Source organism: Antechinus flavipes, chromosome 5 (assembly GCF_016432865.1).
Source record: "Antechinus flavipes isolate AdamAnt ecotype Samford, QLD, Australia chromosome 5, AdamAnt_v2, whole genome shotgun sequence".
Classification (NCBI taxonomy): Eukaryota; Metazoa; Chordata; class Mammalia; order Dasyuromorphia; family Dasyuridae; genus Antechinus; species Antechinus flavipes.
In genome coordinates this window covers 163812038-163833147 of record NC_067402.1, presented here as the reverse complement: position 1 = coordinate 163833147, position 21110 = coordinate 163812038, and the positions used below count along the sequence as shown (strand labels likewise).

Sequence of the window (21110 nt, the reverse complement as noted above, 5' to 3'; positions counted from 1 at the left end):
ACTTCATTAATGCCCTTTTCTATTTTATCAATGTGTGTAGTAAGGGACATAATTTTTATTTTGAGGTTTCTTTAGTTGCATAGAAGAAATGGTGGCACTTCATCCCTATCAGTTTCTTTCTTGTAATTATTATTTATATGACTTCTTTGGTTCCCTCATTATTCAGGATTATATAAGTCTCAATTTGGGTCTGTGCCTTTTATGTATGTTCCACGGACAGAATATTATGTTTATTAAAGTCTTTAGAGGATGTACTAATTATTTATGCCTTTTTATACTTATTTGTAATTATCTCTATGCCCTATTACCTGTTTTTGTAAAATTCTGATACACTACTGAGAAAACTGCATAATCTTTAGCAAGTTCTATTTAAAAAATGCTCTTAAGTATCTTGAACTGTAATTTCTCCAGAAATCTGTTCAATTCTACATTTCCAATTTTGTTTTTCTTTCAGAAGACTTACTGAAAATTGATGGAAGGGGAAAAGCCTTGGGCTACCATTGCATTACTATGTCTCGTATTTCAGTTAGTTTTTTCCTCTATTTATTTAGATGCTAAGGCCTTTAAAGGCATATGAGTTTAATGTTGATATTGATTTGTTGTCTGTATGCTTCCTTTCAACAAATGTAGTTTTTACATTTATCTTTTTATGATGAATTTTTTTTTTTTTGCTTTTTTCCAGTAAGAATGATTAAAACTGCTTTTTGAATTTATCAGATATGGAGAAAATTATTTTTTCCCCAGTTATATGTCAAGAAAAATTTTAGCTTTCATTTTTACAAGATTCCAAGTTCTGAATTTTTCTCCACTCTTGTCAAAATGGCAGATAGTTTGATATAGTTTACATATGTACTATCATGTAAAATATATTTTCCTATTAGTCATAGTTGTGAAAGAAAGATCAAAAAGAGAAAAAAAACAGGAAAGGATAAAATATGCTTCAATCTGAATTCAGAGTCCATCAGTTCTTTATCAGGACATGAATTAAGTACCCCAGATATAAGCACTTCATTAATGCCCTTTTCTATTTTATCAATGTGTGTAGTAAGGGACATAATTTTTATTTTGAGGTTTCTTTAGTTGCATAGAAGAAATGGTGGCACTTCATCCCTATCAGTTTCTTTCTTGTAATTATTATTTATATGACTTCTTTGGTTCCCTCATTATTCAGGATTATATAAGTCTCAATTTGGGTCTGTGCCTTTTATGTATGTTCCACGGACAGAATATTATGTTTATTAAAGTCTTTAGAGGATGTACTAATTATTTATGCCTTTTTATACTTATTTGTAATTATCTCTATGCCCTATTACCTGTTTTTGTAAAATTCTGATACACTACTGAGAAAACTGCATAATCTTTAGCAAGTTCTATTTAAAAAATGCTCTTAAGTATCTTGAACTGTAATTTCTCCAGAAATCTGTTCAATTCTACATTTCCAATTTTGTTTTTCTTTCAGAAGACTTACTGAAAATTGATGGAAGGGGAAAAGCCTTGGGCTACCATTGCATTACTATGTCTCGTATTTCAGTTAGTTTTTTCCTCTATTTATTTAGATGCTAAGGCCTTTAAAGGCATATGAGTTTAATGTTGATATTGATTTGTTGTCTGTATGCTTCCTTTCAACAAATGTAGTTTTTACATTTATCTTTTTATGATGAATTTTTTTTTTTTTGCTTTTTTCCAGTAAGAATGATTAAAACTGCTTTTTGAATTTATCAGATATGGAGAAAATTATTTTTTCCCCAGTTATATGTCAAGAAAAATTTTAGCTTTCATTTTTACAAGATTCCAAGTTCTGAATTTTTCTCCACTCTTGTCAAAATGGCAGATAGTTTGATATAGTTTACATATGTACTATCATGTAAAATATATTTTCCTATTAGTCATAGTTGTGAAAGAAAGATCAAAAAGAGAAAAAAAACAGGAAAGGATAAAATATGCTTCAATCTGAATTCAGAGTCCATCAGTTCTTTATCAGGACATGAATTAATCAGCACTTTTCTTCATGAGGTCTTTACACTTTCTTGGATCATTGTTTTGCTGAGAAGAGCTGAATCGTTCATAGTCATTCATCACATAAAGATACTGATAATGAGTACAATGTTTTCCTTGCTTTACTGAGTTCACTAAGCATCAGTTCATACATCTCTTCCCAAGTTTTTCTGAAACCTGCCTGTTCATCATTTCTTAGTACACAATAGTATTCCATTACTTTCATATATCACAGCTTGTTCAGGTATACCCCAATTGATGGGTATCCTCTCAATTTCTAATATTCTGCCACAAAGAAAAGGACTGAATAAATATTTTTTCACATATAGGTTCTTTTCCATTTTTAATGATCTTTTTGGAATAAAGACTTAAGAGTGATATTGCTGAATCAAAAAGATATTCACAGTTTGGCTGCCCTTTGGACAAGTTCCAAATTGCTCCACAGAATGGCTGAATCGGTTCACAACTCCACCACCAATGAATGCATTAGTGTCCCAAAGTTCCCACAACCTCTCCAATCTTTATTACTTTCCTTTTTTGTCATATTAGCCAATCAGATATGTGTGAGGAAGTATCTCAAGAGTTGTTTTAATTTGCATTTATCTAATCAAAAATGATTCAGAGCACTTTTTCATATGCAATAGGCAGTTTTGATACAGAAAGCATTTTGTTGAAAGTTCTCATATTTGTTCTATGTCTATCTATAACATTTTAGGTATGTGTTTGTAAACAACAGATAATGTTATTTTTTATCTAATTTGCCATTCTTTCATTTAATTATTTAATTCATTAAGATTTAAAGTTATACAAGTTAAGTTTTCCTCCATTTGTCTCTAATAATGGGGTTATTTTTTCCTGAATTGAAATGTGTTTTTGTTTTTCTCTCTTTAAATATAACACTTTGCCTTTTTACTAACTTCAGCTTAATATACATAAAGAACTGAATAAATTATTGGAGAAACTAGAGTTAAAGAGTTTTAGTATCTTCTAAACAAGATTTCTAAAGAATACATGTAAATCTTAGAACATAAAAAATAATAACTGATCATATATTAAAGACCAACTTCTTAAACACTGGTTCATGACCCCATATAAGATCTTGTAACTAAATGGGAAGGAGGGGTGGTCACAAAATTATGCTTTATTATCAGTAACAGTTTGATTTATATGTCTACTTTATATATTTATATACCTGAAATTATAGAAAACTTTCTCGGTCTAAATAGGGTCACCAGAAAAAGGAAAAAGTTTAAGAAGCCCTGTATTATAACACAGAGATAGTTTAAATAAATATTAAAAAGGTAAACAGAGTAAACACATGCTTTAAAGACCATGACATAAAAATAATTATCAATTCAGAAACACAAACAAAAAAAGAAAGGAATATGACTTCCCATATTCCTAGCTATGTATTAATAAAAAGTCTAAAACAAAAGAAAATTAAATAAACACGTGATGAGGCAAAGAGCCTTCCAGGAATTCCCCCAATGGACATGGGACCATAATAGAAGTCCACAAATGGCTTAAAGTAGAAATAAGGACTGTAAAAACAGAATTTATAGCCTACACAGCACACTTAATTAGTAGTCAATCTCACAAAAGAAACAAAAGAAAATAAATGACTGGTAATACAAACACATAGAAGTGAAAGATAACCTAAAAGATGAAAAAAATATGATAATCATGCAAGCAAAACAATTAAAAGTACTAAAGTTTTTCAGGAGAATATAACAAGTCAAAAAATCTAAGCACCATAATAAAAGAAATAGTATTAGAAAAATGCTCAGGCCTTTTAGGCACTCAAAACAAAGAAACAATTCAAAGAATTCACAGATTGCCTCTAAAAAAAAAAAAGGCCTTTTCTGCATATAACATGTATACATGTAGTCTTTAAATTAAAAAATTCCCAAGACAAACCAATAAACATTTCAAGCATTCTGGAGAAGAGCCTTCAACTATAAAGGAAAGGAAATCTGAAAGACGTAACTGTTTTGAATCCATCAGAAACCTCAGAACGAAATGGTTCCAAAGAGCAAAGGAGCTCAAGATGTACTTCAAGATGTCATAGCAAGCATAATTATTAATAAAAGCTTTATTTTTAAAAAAATTAAAATTTTAATAATTTTTTAAATTTTTAAATAAATTTAATTTTTAAAAAATATTTATCAATAAAAAGGCACATGAAACATTTTTAGAAAGAAAACCAAATGAGAACAATGATTTAATTTTCAAACATCCTAGACAACAGAAATACAAGAAAGGTATATAAATATAATAATAATAATAAAACAATAGTGACAAAAACTATTATCGATCATTTACAGGTATCTCGCTAAAAAAGGACTAAAGATGGAAATAATCAATATTGGAAAAATCAAGGAAAAATAGTACCCTTGTATACTGTTGAGTATCTTTCCTTTTGTCCTTAAGTATTATTTGTTCTATGGGGTAGCTCTCTGGAAGAAGGAGGAAAGGTATTAGGGAAAATTCTGATGATTGGAAAAAAAAAAAAAAGATCAATAAAAATCCATCCTAAGGGGAAGAGAATGCAGTTTAGATAAATGACTAGTGAAGTTTTAAAAAGCCACTCTAGTGAAGTCAAAAAAGCTAATTCTAAAAACCAACCTCAAAGAAGAAAATTCAAATGGTCATTAGCCCCAAAATAATTTTTGGAAGAATTTTAAAAATCAAATAAAAGAGACTAAGGAAAAATTAGGGAGGAAAAATAAGAAACAATCCAAGAAAATCAAGAAAATTACAAAAAGTCAATCAAATGAAAAAAAGATTCAAAAAACTTAAAGTAATTCTTGAAAACTAGAATTGGGCAATGGGAAGCTAATGACAAAACATCAGTAAATAAAATTAAATCTAAAGAATTAAAAAAAAAGTGAAACATCTTATTAGAAAAACAACTGAGCTGGAGGATAAATCAATATAAGAACTGTTGGATTAGTTATGACCAAAAACAGCTTAGTACATTTTAAGAAATTATGAAGGAAAATTGTCCTGAAATGAGAGGGTAAAGAAATAAAAATTTTTTTAAAAATCCAAATATTAATCACCTGAAAGAAATCCCAGAATGAAAATTTACAGGAATATCATAGTCAAGTTTCAAAGCTCCCAGATTAAGGACAAAATACTATATGCCACAAGAAATCACATAAAACCTAGAAGCTAGATTTTGGAAAATAATATTTTGAAGGGAGGGAGAGAGGAAGAAGGCAGGCAGGCAGGAAAGAAAGAAGGAAGGAAGGAAGGAAAAGAAAAAAGGATATTCAATGAACTGAAAAACTTTCAAATATCTGTGACAAAAAAATAAAAACCAGAACTCAATGGAAAATTTGACATAAAAAGATTCAGAAGAAATATAAGGTAAAAGTGAATGACTAATTATAAGGGATTTAGGAAGGTGAAACTTTATTCTTATATGTGGAAATATTATCAGTATTCTTAAGACTGTCATCATTACTTGGGTAGTTTAAAAGAAAGGCTTGAGCTGAGGTAAAATGGGTTAATTCTTTAAAAACTGGGTAGAGAGAAATAAAAAAGATGAAATTATCTCATATAAATGAGGTGTGAAAGGAAGAACTAATGTAGAAGAAGCAAATGGGAGAAGAGGCCTGGTAGTGCTGGAACCTTATTCTTACTGGAACTGCGTAAAAGAAGGAATGATAGAAACATCCTAGAAGGCATAAAAGACTTCTAAATTTATAAAGAAATAAGAAGACAAGATTTATTGCTGTTATTTGTCCTTGTTCTTAAAGAGGATCATGACATCAGGAAGGTGATACCATGATATACAAATGAAGTGGATTTAAGTAAAAGAGGGCTGTACAAAAATCACCAACCTCACTTTGTCCTTCAAAGCCATCTGGGTCTAAGGACAAGATATATATCAGGACTATAGCTTATGGCCCTGAATGCAATGGGAGAGCTTGGGCTTTTAAAATTAAGGTCTTTTAACAGGTCTCAGTTTAACAAAGTTTGATAATCACAGTTTGAATTGATCTAGCCCAATCAATGATTAAAGCTAGGTAAGAAAAGAGGCACAGAATAGTCTCCTTTACATAGTTTTATAAAGGAGAGGAGGAGGAGGGAAAGATTCTTAAGGTTTTTAGCTGTGTGACCCAAGAAAGGTCACTTAAATCTATTTGCCTCCATTTTCTCATTTGTAAAATGAAATGGAGAAGAAAATGAAAACCATTCCAGCATCTTTGTCATGAACACTACAAATGGGGTTTCGGGAGAGATGGATCAGACTGAACAATAGCCTTAGTCATGTCACTATCTGCAGCTTACTATATTAAAAACTTGGGTAACTTCCCCATTGGTTGACTCTCTTGTTTGAACTAAGCTCATTGTCAAACAAGAGATCCTATATTATCTGGTTTCTATATTCTTCTATTTATATATTCTCTGATTTCTATTTGGCTAAATAGGATAAAAAGGTCTTCTTGTTTAAGTGTTATGAGATTCCACTGTGGAATTGCTACTTCATGGGAAAGGGAGTGTGTTGGAATCTTTACAAACTGCTAACTCATTGGAGTTATTGATCTGATCTTACAAGATGTTTTGGGCCAGAACCTGAAACAAGGTCCTAAGTAAAACTAATTGATACAATGCTTGTGTTTGCACCTTTACTAATTGAAGTTCACACGTTTGGGAAATTTCAGTGTTTAGTATGAGATATCTGAATTCACACCTCCCTTGAAGCTCTTAGGGCCAGAGAGCACTATGGGAGAAAACCCATAATCCCATTCTCTCAGAAGAGTCACATATAAGCCAGTAAAGAGTGATTCATTCCAGAATATTTTCCACTTGGCATTTCTGGTAGTGGAAGAAGAGTTTTGAGAGGAAGAAGCTATGAGTCGAGAGTTGAGTGGGAGATTGAGAAGGCTCTCTGTGGTGTGGTGTACTTCTCCTACTGAGACCAAGTTAGTCTGAAAGACTCACCAGAAAGCTAGCCGAGCCCCAAGTGAAGGAGACAAGAGATTCATTCCATCTTTGTGCTGGATGGAGGCTGAAGAAAGCAGAGGCAGAGGCTGAAGGACAAAACCTTTGGATTTGGAGACATTCGGAGGGAGCTCTTGGAACCAGAGAGATAGGCCTCTAAGAATCTAGCTATCTGGGCCCAAGGAAAGAGACAAAACTTGGAAGGAGAAATAAATTTTTGTATTTTTACCAGCTGGCTGCATTTGGGGTAATTATTGATTTGAACTGATACTAAAGCTGCCTTCAGAAAACCTCCCCCGAGAAATCTGCCCTCTCCCCCAGAGAGAACTATTCTACTTATTTTAAAAGAAGAAGATCACCACAGGAGTGAAGCTTGAAATTATAAAGTTTGGAGTCATTCTTCCCCTACCCCTAATGAAACAGTAATCAGAAGTAAAATGGAACCTTTATCTCCTTAGCACTTACTATATTACTATATTAAATTAATTACTAAATTACTAAATTAAATTAATATTACTATATTAAAAACTTGGGTAACTTCCCCATTGGTTGACTCTCTTGTTTGAACTAAGCTCATTGTCAAACAAGAGATCCTATATTATCTGGTTTCTATATTCTTCTATTTATATATTCTTTATATATTACACAGTAAGTACTTGAAAGATGGCTTCTTTACTCAATGATTGCCTACTGAATCCATAGATAGAACCTGCCAAGGAAAACAATTAGTGCCCATTCATTCCAGTGCTTTTGGATGCTGGTTCAAGACCTCTCCAAGAATGTAACTACATCCAATCTCCCTAGCCAAGACAATTCAGACCAATGTATCACTGAATCAGAATCAGGACACTCCTCCTTTTCTGAGTGGGTCTGATTTAATTTTTACCTAAGGTCAATCTCAAGCTCTAAGTTAGAATATTACAAGTATTAAAATACATGTAATTTACAGAAGACCACACTGAAATTTAGGCAAAGTAAGAAAACTGAGCATTGTCACAGTCTCTAAGGCAAAGCCATATCTCTGGTGACTCCAAGTCCCCTCAAGAGCTCAGCTCTCTACTAGTTCTGCAAGAAAAGGGGCATTTCTCCAGAAGAAAACCTACCTTTGATATCTGGCTATATGTCAGGAACATAATCCCAGCTGGGATCTACAAGGATTTCTCCAAGAAGTTAAGGAAAAGGACAAGGGAGCAACTTTCAGAAGTATATGCAGATTAAGAATTAGGAGGAAAGGGACAGCTAGGTGGCATAGTGGATAGAATATCAGCCCTGAAGTCAGGAGGACCTGAGTTTAAATTGGTCTCAGCCATTTAACACTTCCTAGCTGTGTGACCCTGGGTAAGTCATTTAACCCCAATCGCCTCAGCCCTTGCCCCCTCAAAAAAAAAATTAGAAGGGCAGGGGGGTAAGAATAAGGAAGGGGTAAGTAGATTAGGGTAAGGAACTGATTATAAGCAAATTAAATTTGGATAGATAGGGTAAACAAGGCCAGAAGAATAAATAGTGAGGAAAAACAGAATGGAGGGAAATATACAACTAGCAATTATAACTTTGAATGCTATAAATTTACCCACAAACAAAAATGGATTAAAAATCAGAATCTGATAATATGTCATTTGGAAAAAACATAACTAAATATGAGAGCCACATAGAGTCAAAGTAGAGTACAATTTACTGTGTTCAGCTGATGTAAAAGAAACAGGGGTAGTAATCAGGACCTCAAAATTAAAAGCAAAAAGGATTTAATTAAGAAATAAACAGGGAAACTACACTACGTGTCACCAATATTATTCAAGGTTGTTTTAGAAATGCTAGCAATAGCAATAAATGAAAAAGAAATTAAAGCAATCAGAATGGTAAATGAGATAATAAACTATCTTTTTTGAGCAGATGATATGATCATATGCATGAAAAATCCTAAAGATTCAATTAATTAAAGCAATAATTTTTTGGCAAAGTAGTATTATATAAAAGAAACCCACTTAAATCATCAGCATTTTTACATATCACCAACAAAATCCTGCAAGAAGAAATAGTAAGAGATATTCTGTTTAAATATGATAGAGGTATTAAACCTTAAAGTGTATTTCCCAAAACAGACCCAGTATAACCATAATTATAAAATGCATTTTATCCAAATAAAATCAAAGTTAAATAACTGGAGAAATATTATTTGTTCATGGATAGGCAAAGCCAATACAATAAAAATTATACTTTAACTTAACTCATTTACTCACTATTATTTCAATTAGTTAAAAAAAAAAATTTACTGAGTCAGAAAAAAATAACAAAAGTTACTTGAAAGAACAAAGTATCAACAATTTCAAAGAAACTTAATGAAAAAAGTGTAAAGGAAGAATATTTGGCAGTACCAGACCTCACTATGTGTTACAAGGCGGTAAATTACAAAACTGCCTGGTTCTGTCTAAGAAACATCAGTGGAACAAAGTAGACATATGATACACTGTAGTAAAAAGATCAGAGTAACCTTGTGTCTGAGAAGTATAAAGTATAAAGATTAAGTTCTGGGATGAGAATTCATTATTTGATAAAAATTGTTGGGAAAGCAGGAAAGCAATTTGGCAGAAATTGGCCATAGACCAATATCTTACACCATGTACCAAGCTAAGGTCAAAATGCACACATGACGTAGATATAAAGAAAAATATCACAAGAAAATTACAAGACTATGGAACATATTACCTATCAGATTTATAGATAGGCGAACAACTTATGAGCAAACAAGAAATAGAGAGCATGGTGAAGTACAAAATGGATAATTTCAATTATAATAATGAAAAATGCTTATACAAATAAAATGTAGTCAACATTAGAAGAAAAAACTGAAAATTGAGAAAACATTCCAAAGATAATACCTTAGGTTTCATTTTTCAAATATATAAAGAACTTTGCCAAATTTATAAGAATGAGTCTTTCCTCAGTTAATAAACGGTCAAGGGATATGAACAGGTATTTTTCTTAATGAAGAAATCAAAACTATATGTAGTCATATAAAAATCTCTAAACCATTATTGATGAGAGAAATACAAATTAAAAAAAACTCTGGGACATCATCTTACAAGTTTCAAATTGGTTAAAATGATAGACGTCTTTCAATTGGGAAATAACTAAACAAATTGTAATGATGAAATACTACTATGCTAAAACAAATGATAAGCTGATTGATTTTAGAAAAGACATGGAAAGACATGGATCTATGAAAGATGTTAACCACCTTCAGAGAAAAAACTGATATGGTTTTGCTTATACATATGTGTATGTATAGATGTATATAGATATGTGTATACATACATACATATAAAAATGAAATATATACTTGTGTTTAATTGTAGTCTTCTCTAGGCAGAGTAGGGAGAGAGAAAAAAAAAATTAAAACTGCCCCCCCCAGAAAACAAAAGAAAATTTAAAAGGAAGCTTAGAAAATCTGGATAGTTGGAAAAAAAAAAAAAAGGTACAGTATTTAGTAAACAGAAATGGAAACATGGTACTTTGTATTGCATCCTCTATGTTCTGTTGTACACTTGGAATTTTTTTTTTCACTTTGCATTTAAGTTTAAAATGAATAAACAATTTCTTAATATTTTGTCACAAAATATTTTAAATTTTAAAACAAGAAAAATTTAAAAGTATATGTCACATATTTAATACAGAAATCATCCACTTATCTAAAATGATCAGAGTATGAGCTGTTAGGAATTTTTATTTGGTATTTGTTAAAGTAGTAATCTTTTTAAAACATATTATTTATTTTCCTGACTTAGAATACAGAATATTAAACATAATTAAACTTTTCTTGGTCAGCTCAAGTTCATTTACTGTATTTTTTACACATATTACAAGTATTGATTGTTCAATAATATTCACGGACATAAAAGGATGTCTTGAAGGACTAAGGTATATGCAGTAATTGTTTATCTGGTAGCAAGTAATAACAAACTACAGTGCCATTCTAGAAGTATGTTACTATTATAGTGCCCGAAAATTCTCAGGGATCATCAATTATTATATTATTGCTAAGTGCACCTAAACTGCTGTACCATTATGATTTTTTCTTTTCTCTTCCTTTCTGATCAGTCTTAAGGTCTCAAATCTTATCCCCACTATCACTTCTGCAAAAACAGTTCCTATTTCTCTCTTCACTTGCTTTCCCCTCCATTTATCTCTTCTATCCTTTCCCACAATTTCTTCAGGCTGCCATTAATACAGTCTAGTTTTCAGTCACTGAAACAAATGTGTTCCTTCTTCTATAGAGTAAACCAATCATTATTTTGTATAATTTGGATTTTTCATCAAAGACAGAACTCAAATTCTCTTTTTTACTTCTGGAATTGGGGCCCATCCTGTACAAGAACTGAGACTAAAAACTCACTGCTACTCTATCTAATATAGAACAAATACTGAGTGATAAAATAAAATAACAATGACAATTTTTTTTATCACTCAAAGGACCAATGTATATATCAAAGTATGAATTTTTATATTAATTGCTTATTTAATACATTAACTTTATGACAAAGTTCACATCTATATCAACAAGGCCATTTGGCAACTGTTAACTATAGATGTTTTAACAATAATTTATATGAAAAGATTCTTCTAACAAAATTGAAAATGTAAATTTTGATGTGAAAGAAGTAATTTTTAAACCTCCTAGAAGTTTCAATTTGTGACCTCTTACTTTGAATAGCTCTCCCCAGAATTCATTTTCTATTTTTCTTTTCCACTTAGTCTTAATATTTTATTATATTCACTGGAATTAACAACATATTTTTCAGTGTCAAGTCTTTTGTTTGAATTCAGTAAATTTTGTTATTAAAAAAGATCACCATTATAATAATTTTATGACCAATATTCTCTCAGGAATATTATAATACATTTAAAACCTGTAATTTTTGAAATTTCCATTTGATTTTCATATATTATTAGTTATCAGCTCTTGTCCTTTCCACAACAATAATATTTCTCATATTTGTGCCCTTCTCCACTGGTACCACCCAAATTGCCAAAGACAATATAATTACAGTACTATTGACAATACAGTAAAGTCAGAAATAAGATTCAGTTTTAAAAGAACTCATTTGCCCTAAATCCAGTTTTGGATAATGCCAAGTTTGAGAAACTATTGTGAAGTTTCCTTATATCAAGTGAAAACACAACTACAAAATGACCAGAAAGACTCATTTTTGACAATGGCTAATTACATATTAAATCTAATTAAGGGAACAGTTAAATGGAACCACTGGTTTTGAAGTCAGGAGGACCTACCTTTATTCAAATCTGACCTAAGACATTAACCACTTACTAGCTATGTGAACCTAGGCAAGTAACTTAATTCCAATTGCCTAAAGTCACAAAAATATATCACTTTTTATTTAAAATTTCTAGCTTTCCCATTCATTCTTAAATTTTGCTTTCCTCACTTACATTACTAAATCCTATGAAACATTAGTGAATACAGGGAATTAAAGAAAGCAAGAAGATGGCAGGCCAGATTGGTCTGGAGAAGCTAACAATCAAAGCTTTAAGTAGATTATTTTGTACTTAAGATTGAAAACCCCCATTAGGGGGTTAACATTAACTTAATTAACATTCTGATACTAAATGATTCTTTTTTAATTCCTATAACAAACCCCCCCCCCCCTACCACCACTATCACACACACACACACACACACACACACACACACACACACACACACACAAAACATTTCTTCTATTGTTTTTCTCAATTCTAATAATGTCCTAAATTCTTCCTCCATCTGTATTTAATACTACCCATTAATATTAGGTACATTAATATTAACAGTTACCAGGTAATATATAAATTTAAGAACAATACTAAAAGTCAATTTTTAACAGTAGTCTATCTAAGACCTTTAGGAAGACTATCAAAAGAGGATCTTTCAGCATAGATCCCGAAACAACTTTTCTCCCTAGTGAAAGACAGTAAATTTAAAATATCATTTTTCCTCAGTGAAGAAATGGAGGAAAAAAATTAAGTATGGATCATTTAATCTCTCTTAAGTCTTAATTTCCTTATTTATAGAATGATAGACTAGTTAATCTTTCTGAATCCAAGAAATCTAGGAAATGAGACAAATAACCTATTGATGAGTTTATAATGTGATCCAGAAAGATTCAGACAGATCAATGAACTAGTCCAACCCCTTTATTATACTAATTCTGGTCTGAAGGGATTATTCAAGATTACAAAGCACAGACCAATTTACTTTGCACTATACCATACTATCAGTTCTCAACTGTATCAAGTTTTAATACTATTCACTATACAAAAAAATCTGAAAAAGAAAAAACTAGGGGTAATTTTCATTTATAGATAAAAACTTAGCCAATAAACTATTAATCCTCAAGAAAAATTAGTAATAAAGAGATGTCAAAATTTGTTTATTATGCTAGCTTACCCTCTGGTGTTGGTTTGTCCTGAGGAAGATCAGGCATATTTTCATCCAAAAGGTCTGCTAAAGACTGAGAATTTGCCAGTAATTTCTGATAAGACATAGCAAATTCTTCATACTGCTTATGTCGATCTTCACTCAGCTCCCCTTTAGAATGTAGAATACGTCTATAAATAAAGAATGAAATAGCCTGTTAAACTTATCAAAACATGTTTGACCAAGAATTTATATAAAACTGGAATTAAATTAGTTCGTGACAATTTAAAATGTAGACATAAACATTAGGTATCACAAACACTGGTAACAATATTTTAAGATTCAATATAAAATTAATCTTTATATTCAAAATTGCTAAGAAATGTTATCTTAATGTTTATTTCCTTAAAGAATGATGGAATAAGCAATTTTAACTTTTTCACTTAAGTTTTTAAAAATTTGTTCCAATTACATGTAAAGTTAATTTTTGACATTCATTTTTACAAAGTTTTGAGTTCCAAATTTTTCTCCCTTCCCATTCCCTAAAACAGCAAGCAATCACATAAAGGTTATACATATACAATCATGTTAAATATATTTCCAGATTAGTCACATTGTGAAAGGAAAAATCAGAACAAAAAGGGAAAACCATGAAAAAGAAAGAAAGAAAATAATGTTTCAATCTGCATTCAAACTCTAAAATTCTTTCTCTGGATGTGGATAACATTTTCCATCATGTCTTTGATCACTGTATTGCTGAAAAGAGCTAAATGTATGGAGAGGTGATCATCACATAATATTATGACATAATATGTCACTATGTACAATGTTCTCCCAGTTTTACTCAAAGTAAGCAATTGTAATAACCACAGAGAATCATTTAGTCTAAGTGTTACTCCAATAATCAAGTCACAGGAAAACAATTCATTACCAAAAGAACAATTTCATCAGAAAATTCATTTCAGAAATGAAAACTTTTAGAGGAAACCCACCATAGTAACTTAAATCCATAATATGCTTAAAATATTCAACATCTTAATAATTATATACTAGTCAACTCTATATTAAACTACGTGTAGATTAATCACAGCTGATTTTTAAAAATGGCTTCCAAAAGCTACTCCTCAAAAGTAGTCAAAATATTAGAACTAACTTTTCAAAAGAATTTCAGTTAAGGAAACTGAAGACAAGTGACATTTAGTGGCTTGTCCAAGGTCTGCTTGAGTAGCTACCCAGTGTCTGTACGAGAATTCAGATCTTCCTGACTCCAGGTCTACAGCTCTATTCATTTCATCACTCTGCTTCCTCTAGCAGCAATTTTTGTGGGAGCAAAAAAAAACCCTTAGAAACAGTGTAGATGCCCAATGAGTTTCTATCACTGAAAAATTTATGAATGTAATATAACTTTTAGAAGTAACAAAAGGAATGATTTTAGGAAAAATTGAGACAACTTAAATGAAATGATGCAAGAAATGAGCAGTCAAGAAACATTTTTAAGTGCTAACTACAGACTAGATACTATACCAAGAGCTGATCCAAATGAACAATGTATACAAAAACAACTTTTTAAAACTAACAATTCTGATCAATGCAAAAGCTCTCCACTATTTCAGAGAACCAAGACCACATAGGGGAAATTTTTAAATGGCATAGGTACTTAATAAATGCTGACTGGACTGGAGTTCAAATTTAGCCTCAAATCCACTCTAATCATGTCACCTTAGGCAAGTCACTTGACTTTGGCCTATTTCAAATTTCCTCAATCATAAAAAAGATATTTTTAGCACCTCTCTCTCAGGATTGATGTAAAATGAGATAACATGAGTTAATATTTGTAAAAGCATTTAACAAAATGCCTATACCATTATCAAGTGCTTAATACATGCTTCCTTCCTTTTTTTTTTTCTTTCTGACTGAGAGGTGACAAGATTCAAGAGGACAGACTGAGAGTTCAAAAAAAAAAAAATATGGTCAGTGCAGGAATTTATTTTGCTTGACTGTTTCTCTGTAACAGGAATTTTATTTTTATTTTTTCTCTAACGGGAAGAAAGAGGTAGAAGAAAATAAATCTTGTTAAATAAAAAATAGAATCATTTAAAAAAAAAAAAAAAGAAAACAAGTACAACCCCAAAGAAGAGCTCTGGGAAGACAATGTCTTCATCCCTATTACTTGGCAAAGGTAAGAGGTGTTCCAGAGGTGTAGAGCACTTCACATATTTTCAGATTTTTTAAAGATGTATTAATCATCTTAATGTTTTTTCACTTTCAATTTTTCTTCAAAAAAAATTATTGCATGGGATAGTTCTCTGGGAAAGGAAGTAAAGGGGACATAGGGAAATTTAGACAGTATAAAACCAAAAGATATCAATAAATTTATTTTTTTAAATATTACATGGCTTCTCATCCTTCTCTGAAGTCTTATTTTCATACCTCATTGTGGCATGAACGCACCTTAAATTCTCAAAAAATATGCCAGTAAACACAACTTCTAGCAGCTAGATAGCTCAGCAGAATACCAGGCCTGGAGTCGGGAAAATCTGTGTTCAAATAGTTTCAGACACTACTAGATATGTGATCTGTGGCAACTGATTTAACCTCTTTTTGCCTCTAAAATGGGTAGAAGGATAGCATCTACCTCTTAGAACTGTTAAAAGGATCAAATGAGATAATATTTGTAAAGTGCTTTGCATAGTAAGTGTATAATAGGTGATATATAAGTTGTAGCTATTATTATTATTATTATCATGGAAATGATACTAAAATGGAAAGATTTCAAGCAAGATCTAGGTGACAGATGAGTAGTCCATCACTAGCTTAATTCTGAAAGGTTTATCCCCAAATGGTCACAATGATGAACAAATAGACCATAGCAACTCTAATTGACATTCAAAAAGTTTACAATTTATACAAGTAAGAATATCCACACCAACTAAAATAAAAAGCATCTAAGTTTCTGGCTTCCTCCAAATACTATCCAGTACAATATACTGAAGTACTTATCTACCCATTGATTTGTCTGAACTCAAGAAATACAAATTTTACTAACACAAAAGAAACCTAAGCAATACAAAAGAAAATCTTTCCCCCAAAATCATATCATATTATAAAGGCATATTAAAATTATTTCTGCCACAGGTGGTTAAGATTTGTCTATGGCTGAACCTAATTATACAAGCTAAGGGTGCTATGTCTGTGATGAAAAAGGAAATCTAAGCAAAAAAAAAATCATGTTTCATAACTAAGCATTTTTCAAAAGCAATTTGTTTTTAAAGTACTTATTTTTTATCACTGGAGTTTTCAAAATGTTCTCAATAAAGTTATTAGCTTAATTTTCTTTCATTTTCAAACCTAGGCTACTAAAGTTAATTATGAATTATTATGATTTTATCAATTAAAAGAGTTTACTGTTAGCATGATTTATCTGTTATTTAACTACACATATTCACTAAGTTGTTACCTTCTTAGGCTACCCAAAATTGTACCTTTTTACTTTCTGAATATTTAAGTAAGAGTCAGGGTATTTTAACACAAAACATTTAAGAACAACAAAATCAAAACTGGATCCTAACATAACTATTATAACTAAGTATGGCCCCAGAGAAGAAATATGAGAAGATATCATCCCCTACTTTTTTGCAGAGGCTGGGGACTATGGTCATAAAACATTAGCCTTTTTCAATGTGAATTAACTGTTGAATGGGGATTTTTTTTGAATTCCACTGGTTTTTTGGGATGGAGAGAAAGTAGAGATATTTTTGGGAAATACAGGTAATATTAAAAATGATAATTAAAAAACTCCCTATATCCTAATTTTAAAACAATACTTTTCCAGAAATTTAGAGTCTATTATAAGGATGAAATTAATAGTTTATTTTTAATATAATAATACCCAATTATTTCTGCTTTAGAAAATTGTCAATATATCTTCTTCAAACACTGCAAAGACTAGCCAAACAAGGATATATAAATGTACTAGAATTCTATTTCACAAGAAATTATAAGTACATTTGTATGAATTGACACAGAGTAGAACCAAATTAATCATATACATAATAATTACAATAACAAATGAAAACAATACTAGAAAAAAGAACTTCAATTAACTGCAATGATTAATTTTGGCCTAAGAAATATGTTGAAACATATGTCCCTTCTCTCAATAGAAAGGAATATTACAGGTATTGAATATCACACGTTCTATCAAATAGTTTTTCATTTTCCTTAAGCCTTTGTTACAAATGAGGGAATCAATGAAAAGCAATGATCAAAAAAAAAAAAAAAAAAAAAAAAAAAAAGGAACTATCAAATGTGTCAAATTAAAACAACCTGCAACTTTTATTTCTTCAAGAAGTTCTCACATTCTTGTTTTATAAAGGAATATAACAGGCACATCCAATTTGACAAGATATACTCTACTTGTTGATTTTTTAGGCATGAGCAGAAACAAGATGATTCCAAATTTATCAAAATAATCAAAGTTAAAACTTCAGATAAAAATGAAGTTTTTTTAATGTCTACTTGTTTTTAATTCTTACTCAGCCTTTTGCTCTTAATAGAGTAAAACTAGTTTTCCATTTATTTAGTTATCACACACATTTTCCAGATCCTAACTCTCCTATTAATTAAAATCAACAATCAAACCAAACTTCAAAAAACTTGAAGAGAAGCCAGTTAAAAATTAATGTGCTCAGTTCTCAGAGAATTGTGTTTTATTTCTTAAATACACTTTTAACATTTTACAAGGCTCATTTGACAAAGTATGCCAACACAAAGCACTTGAGAAGGAAGAACTGTTGGAAAAGTATCTCAAGAAAGCTTTCCAATTTACTATATAAACATTTCTTGGTGCCCACTAAGCACTTAACACTTTGGTGATGGGAGATGATAGTAGTAGGTCTAATGCTACTGAGGTTTTTTGGTTTTTAGTAAAAATGAAATAATTATTCAATTTTTAAAATTTAATTATATTATTGATCAACCAATATATATATATATTTGGCCTTAAAATAAAATTCATTTTATTTTATTAAGTATTTGATTTTAAAATGCTTGCACAAAACTCATTGTCTCACTGAATGACTTTTTACAAAAGATGAATAGACAAATTAAATGTAGGATAGAATGACAAAGGCAGCAAATATACCCTTTCCAAATCAGCAATCATGTACAGAGCAATTCTTGATTTGTTTCTTGCTATCTGTAAGATTTTGGATAAGCCACTTATTCTCTTTGTATATCAGTTTCTTCAGCTATAAAATAAAACCTCTCAAAGTATCTCTCAATTGTACATATAATAATTTTTTAGAGAATACTAAGGCAACACATACCTACAATTACAAGGGAAGTCAATTTCAATCTAAAAATAAATTAAATTTTCATCTTAATTACAATTTTTTCAGGACTATATATAACATATATAGCAAAGTCATATAGCATTGGTGCCATTTCATTTGACATGCAATAAAAATGCAAAGTCAACTGATCTCCTATGATATAGTATGCTCACTAGTTGACCTCTTCTTCTACCTCACCTTCAATTTTAAGAGACTATGATTGAATTCATCAGAGATTACACTGCACAGATTGCAATCCTTATATACCATAATCAAGTTACTAATGAGTTTATATGTCCCCCAAAATGCATCCCCTAATATAGCCTCTCAAAACTCAGCTAGCTTGGATCTTCCGTAATAGCTATCAGCAAACCTATATATAAAATTACAGAATCTGAGAGAGTTTAAACTCCACTGAACAATCTTCAAGATTGTAGCATTTACATAGTTCAACAAGGCATCAATTTAGGACTTCGGTGAAGAAACTTACATAATATGAGAGCAAGCAAGGAGGAGGCAGCATGTGATTTTTAGAATTGCAAGCTAACTTGCATATAACAGAGCTATTCTCATTTCTCTCTAATAAACCTCCTATCTAAAATAAACAACATAGTCCCTATTTCTCAAATTCTCAATTCTCAAATATATATTACAAAGATAATTCTATTCAAACCGTTCAGTTTATTCTTCTATTTGATCTATTTTGGCCTAATAAGAATATCATATTTATTAAATAACAGTTTGTAGCAAATTCCTTATAAAACTTTTAAATAGCTAAATAAAGGCACTGAAAGGTTCATGAAAGACTTTGACTTCAGACTAATAGATATGATTACCAATAAAATTTAGAAGATAAAAATATTTAAGAGTCTGCAAAACTCTTGATTGCAAAAATCATTACCCTGTGGCCAACCTTATGCTAAATCCCTATAACTAGAATGAGCTGATACCTGAAATCTTTCCAACCCAATAGAAACTGCTGGAGCTATAAGATATTGGCACATCCTATAACCCATAATCATCAAAACAGAGTGAAGCTTCAGAGTAGGCCTTAATAGATATAAAATATGTAAAAAAGTAATGAAAAGATTTAAGATAGAATAGTGAAAGGTACTAGAGAAAGCAAACTTAAAGCATAAAGCAAAAAAAAAAAAAAAGAAAGCGGGGGGGAGGGCATTAAAGCTCAGCTTCACATCATGTGGGGGTCTCAGAATGTGGGCGTTTCAAAATTATGATTTATTATCAGTAAATGTTTCACTTGCCTATTTTATATAACTATACCAGGAGTCATGTAAAAATTTTTTTGGTCAACTAGGATCTCAAGTGAAACAAATTTAAGAAGCCTGGCATGAGAATATAAGAATTTCAGTTCTTAATTAAAGCTAAAAATATGAAATGAAAGATTATGCCAAAACCATATTATGTTGGTCTTTGATTAGACAAACTTTTATAAAAAGAAAACCCTGGCAAGAAGATAGAAGATTCATTTTAGTTGTGACCTTGTGCAGTCAAATTAGTACAACACATAGTAATAATTCTGAAAGAACTGGGCAGGGAATCTTAAAAAAAAAAAAAAAAAAAAAAAAAAAAAAAAAAAACTTTTGCTTTTAGTTCTCTTTTTCCTCATTTCTCCAGAAATTTCTTTTAGAAATATTTTAATCCTTTTTATCTCCATTTTAAAAGAAATTTCACTATAGCAATAAATGTCTTCTGTTAGTAGCATGGATGGTGGTAATATTTTTGTCTAAACAAAATGAAATTATCATAGCAATATATTAAAAGTGTTCATTTTAAGACTTGATATATTAAGGCAGAAATGATTTCAAAGACTCTTTTAAATAATTTCCAAAAATAGTTTTTAACATTCTCCCAACATCTTTTCAAATATAAATATTTTAAAATTAATGAATTAACTGTGTTAGGACGATATTTTTAGCCTAGTAGTGATTAAAATTCCCCATATTTCAACTACTCAAATGATAAAATACTATGGTTGTATTGACCATATTTGACAATTTGACAAAATACTATGGTTGTATTGATCATTATTGACAAAATACTAAGGCCTACTATGTTTGCTGAAAATGAAATGAAAGAATTATTTATTGAATTAACAAAACAGAATTAAGAGAATTACAAGTTTTTCTACTCGGAAATTACTTTTAAAAAATTTCCAGTAAAAGTGAAAACTGTGTCCTTAGTCTATTATATTCAACTCTTATTAGTGCAAATGATAGATCAGTATTCTGTCCTAGCCTACCAAAAATCCCCAGCCTGAAGTTAACAGCAATGATACAAAGTGGAAGACAGACTCAAGTATTATTCCAAGGGCTATATACTATCTATTTTCTAATGTTCTTCTTGCAAACTACCCATGTGAACAAAGTAACTAAAAGTATTACAAGATGAAATATGGG

At 30.6% G+C, this 21110-nt stretch overlaps 1 protein-coding gene across 4 annotated transcripts in view; it reads right to left on the bottom strand.

The window, feature by feature from the left end:
* UPF2 (UPF2 regulator of nonsense mediated mRNA decay) overlaps window positions 1–21110 on the bottom strand; it is a 187820-nt gene that overhangs the window by 154103 nt on the left and 12607 nt on the right. For all 4 annotated transcript variants that reach the window (XM_051961295.1, XM_051961293.1, XM_051961297.1 and 1 more), the window contains exon 4: window positions 13391–13551. In XM_051961295.1, the coding sequence (XP_051817255.1) occupies window positions 13391–13551 (161 nt within the window). The remainder of the gene's footprint in view (window positions 1–13390; window positions 13552–21110) is intronic.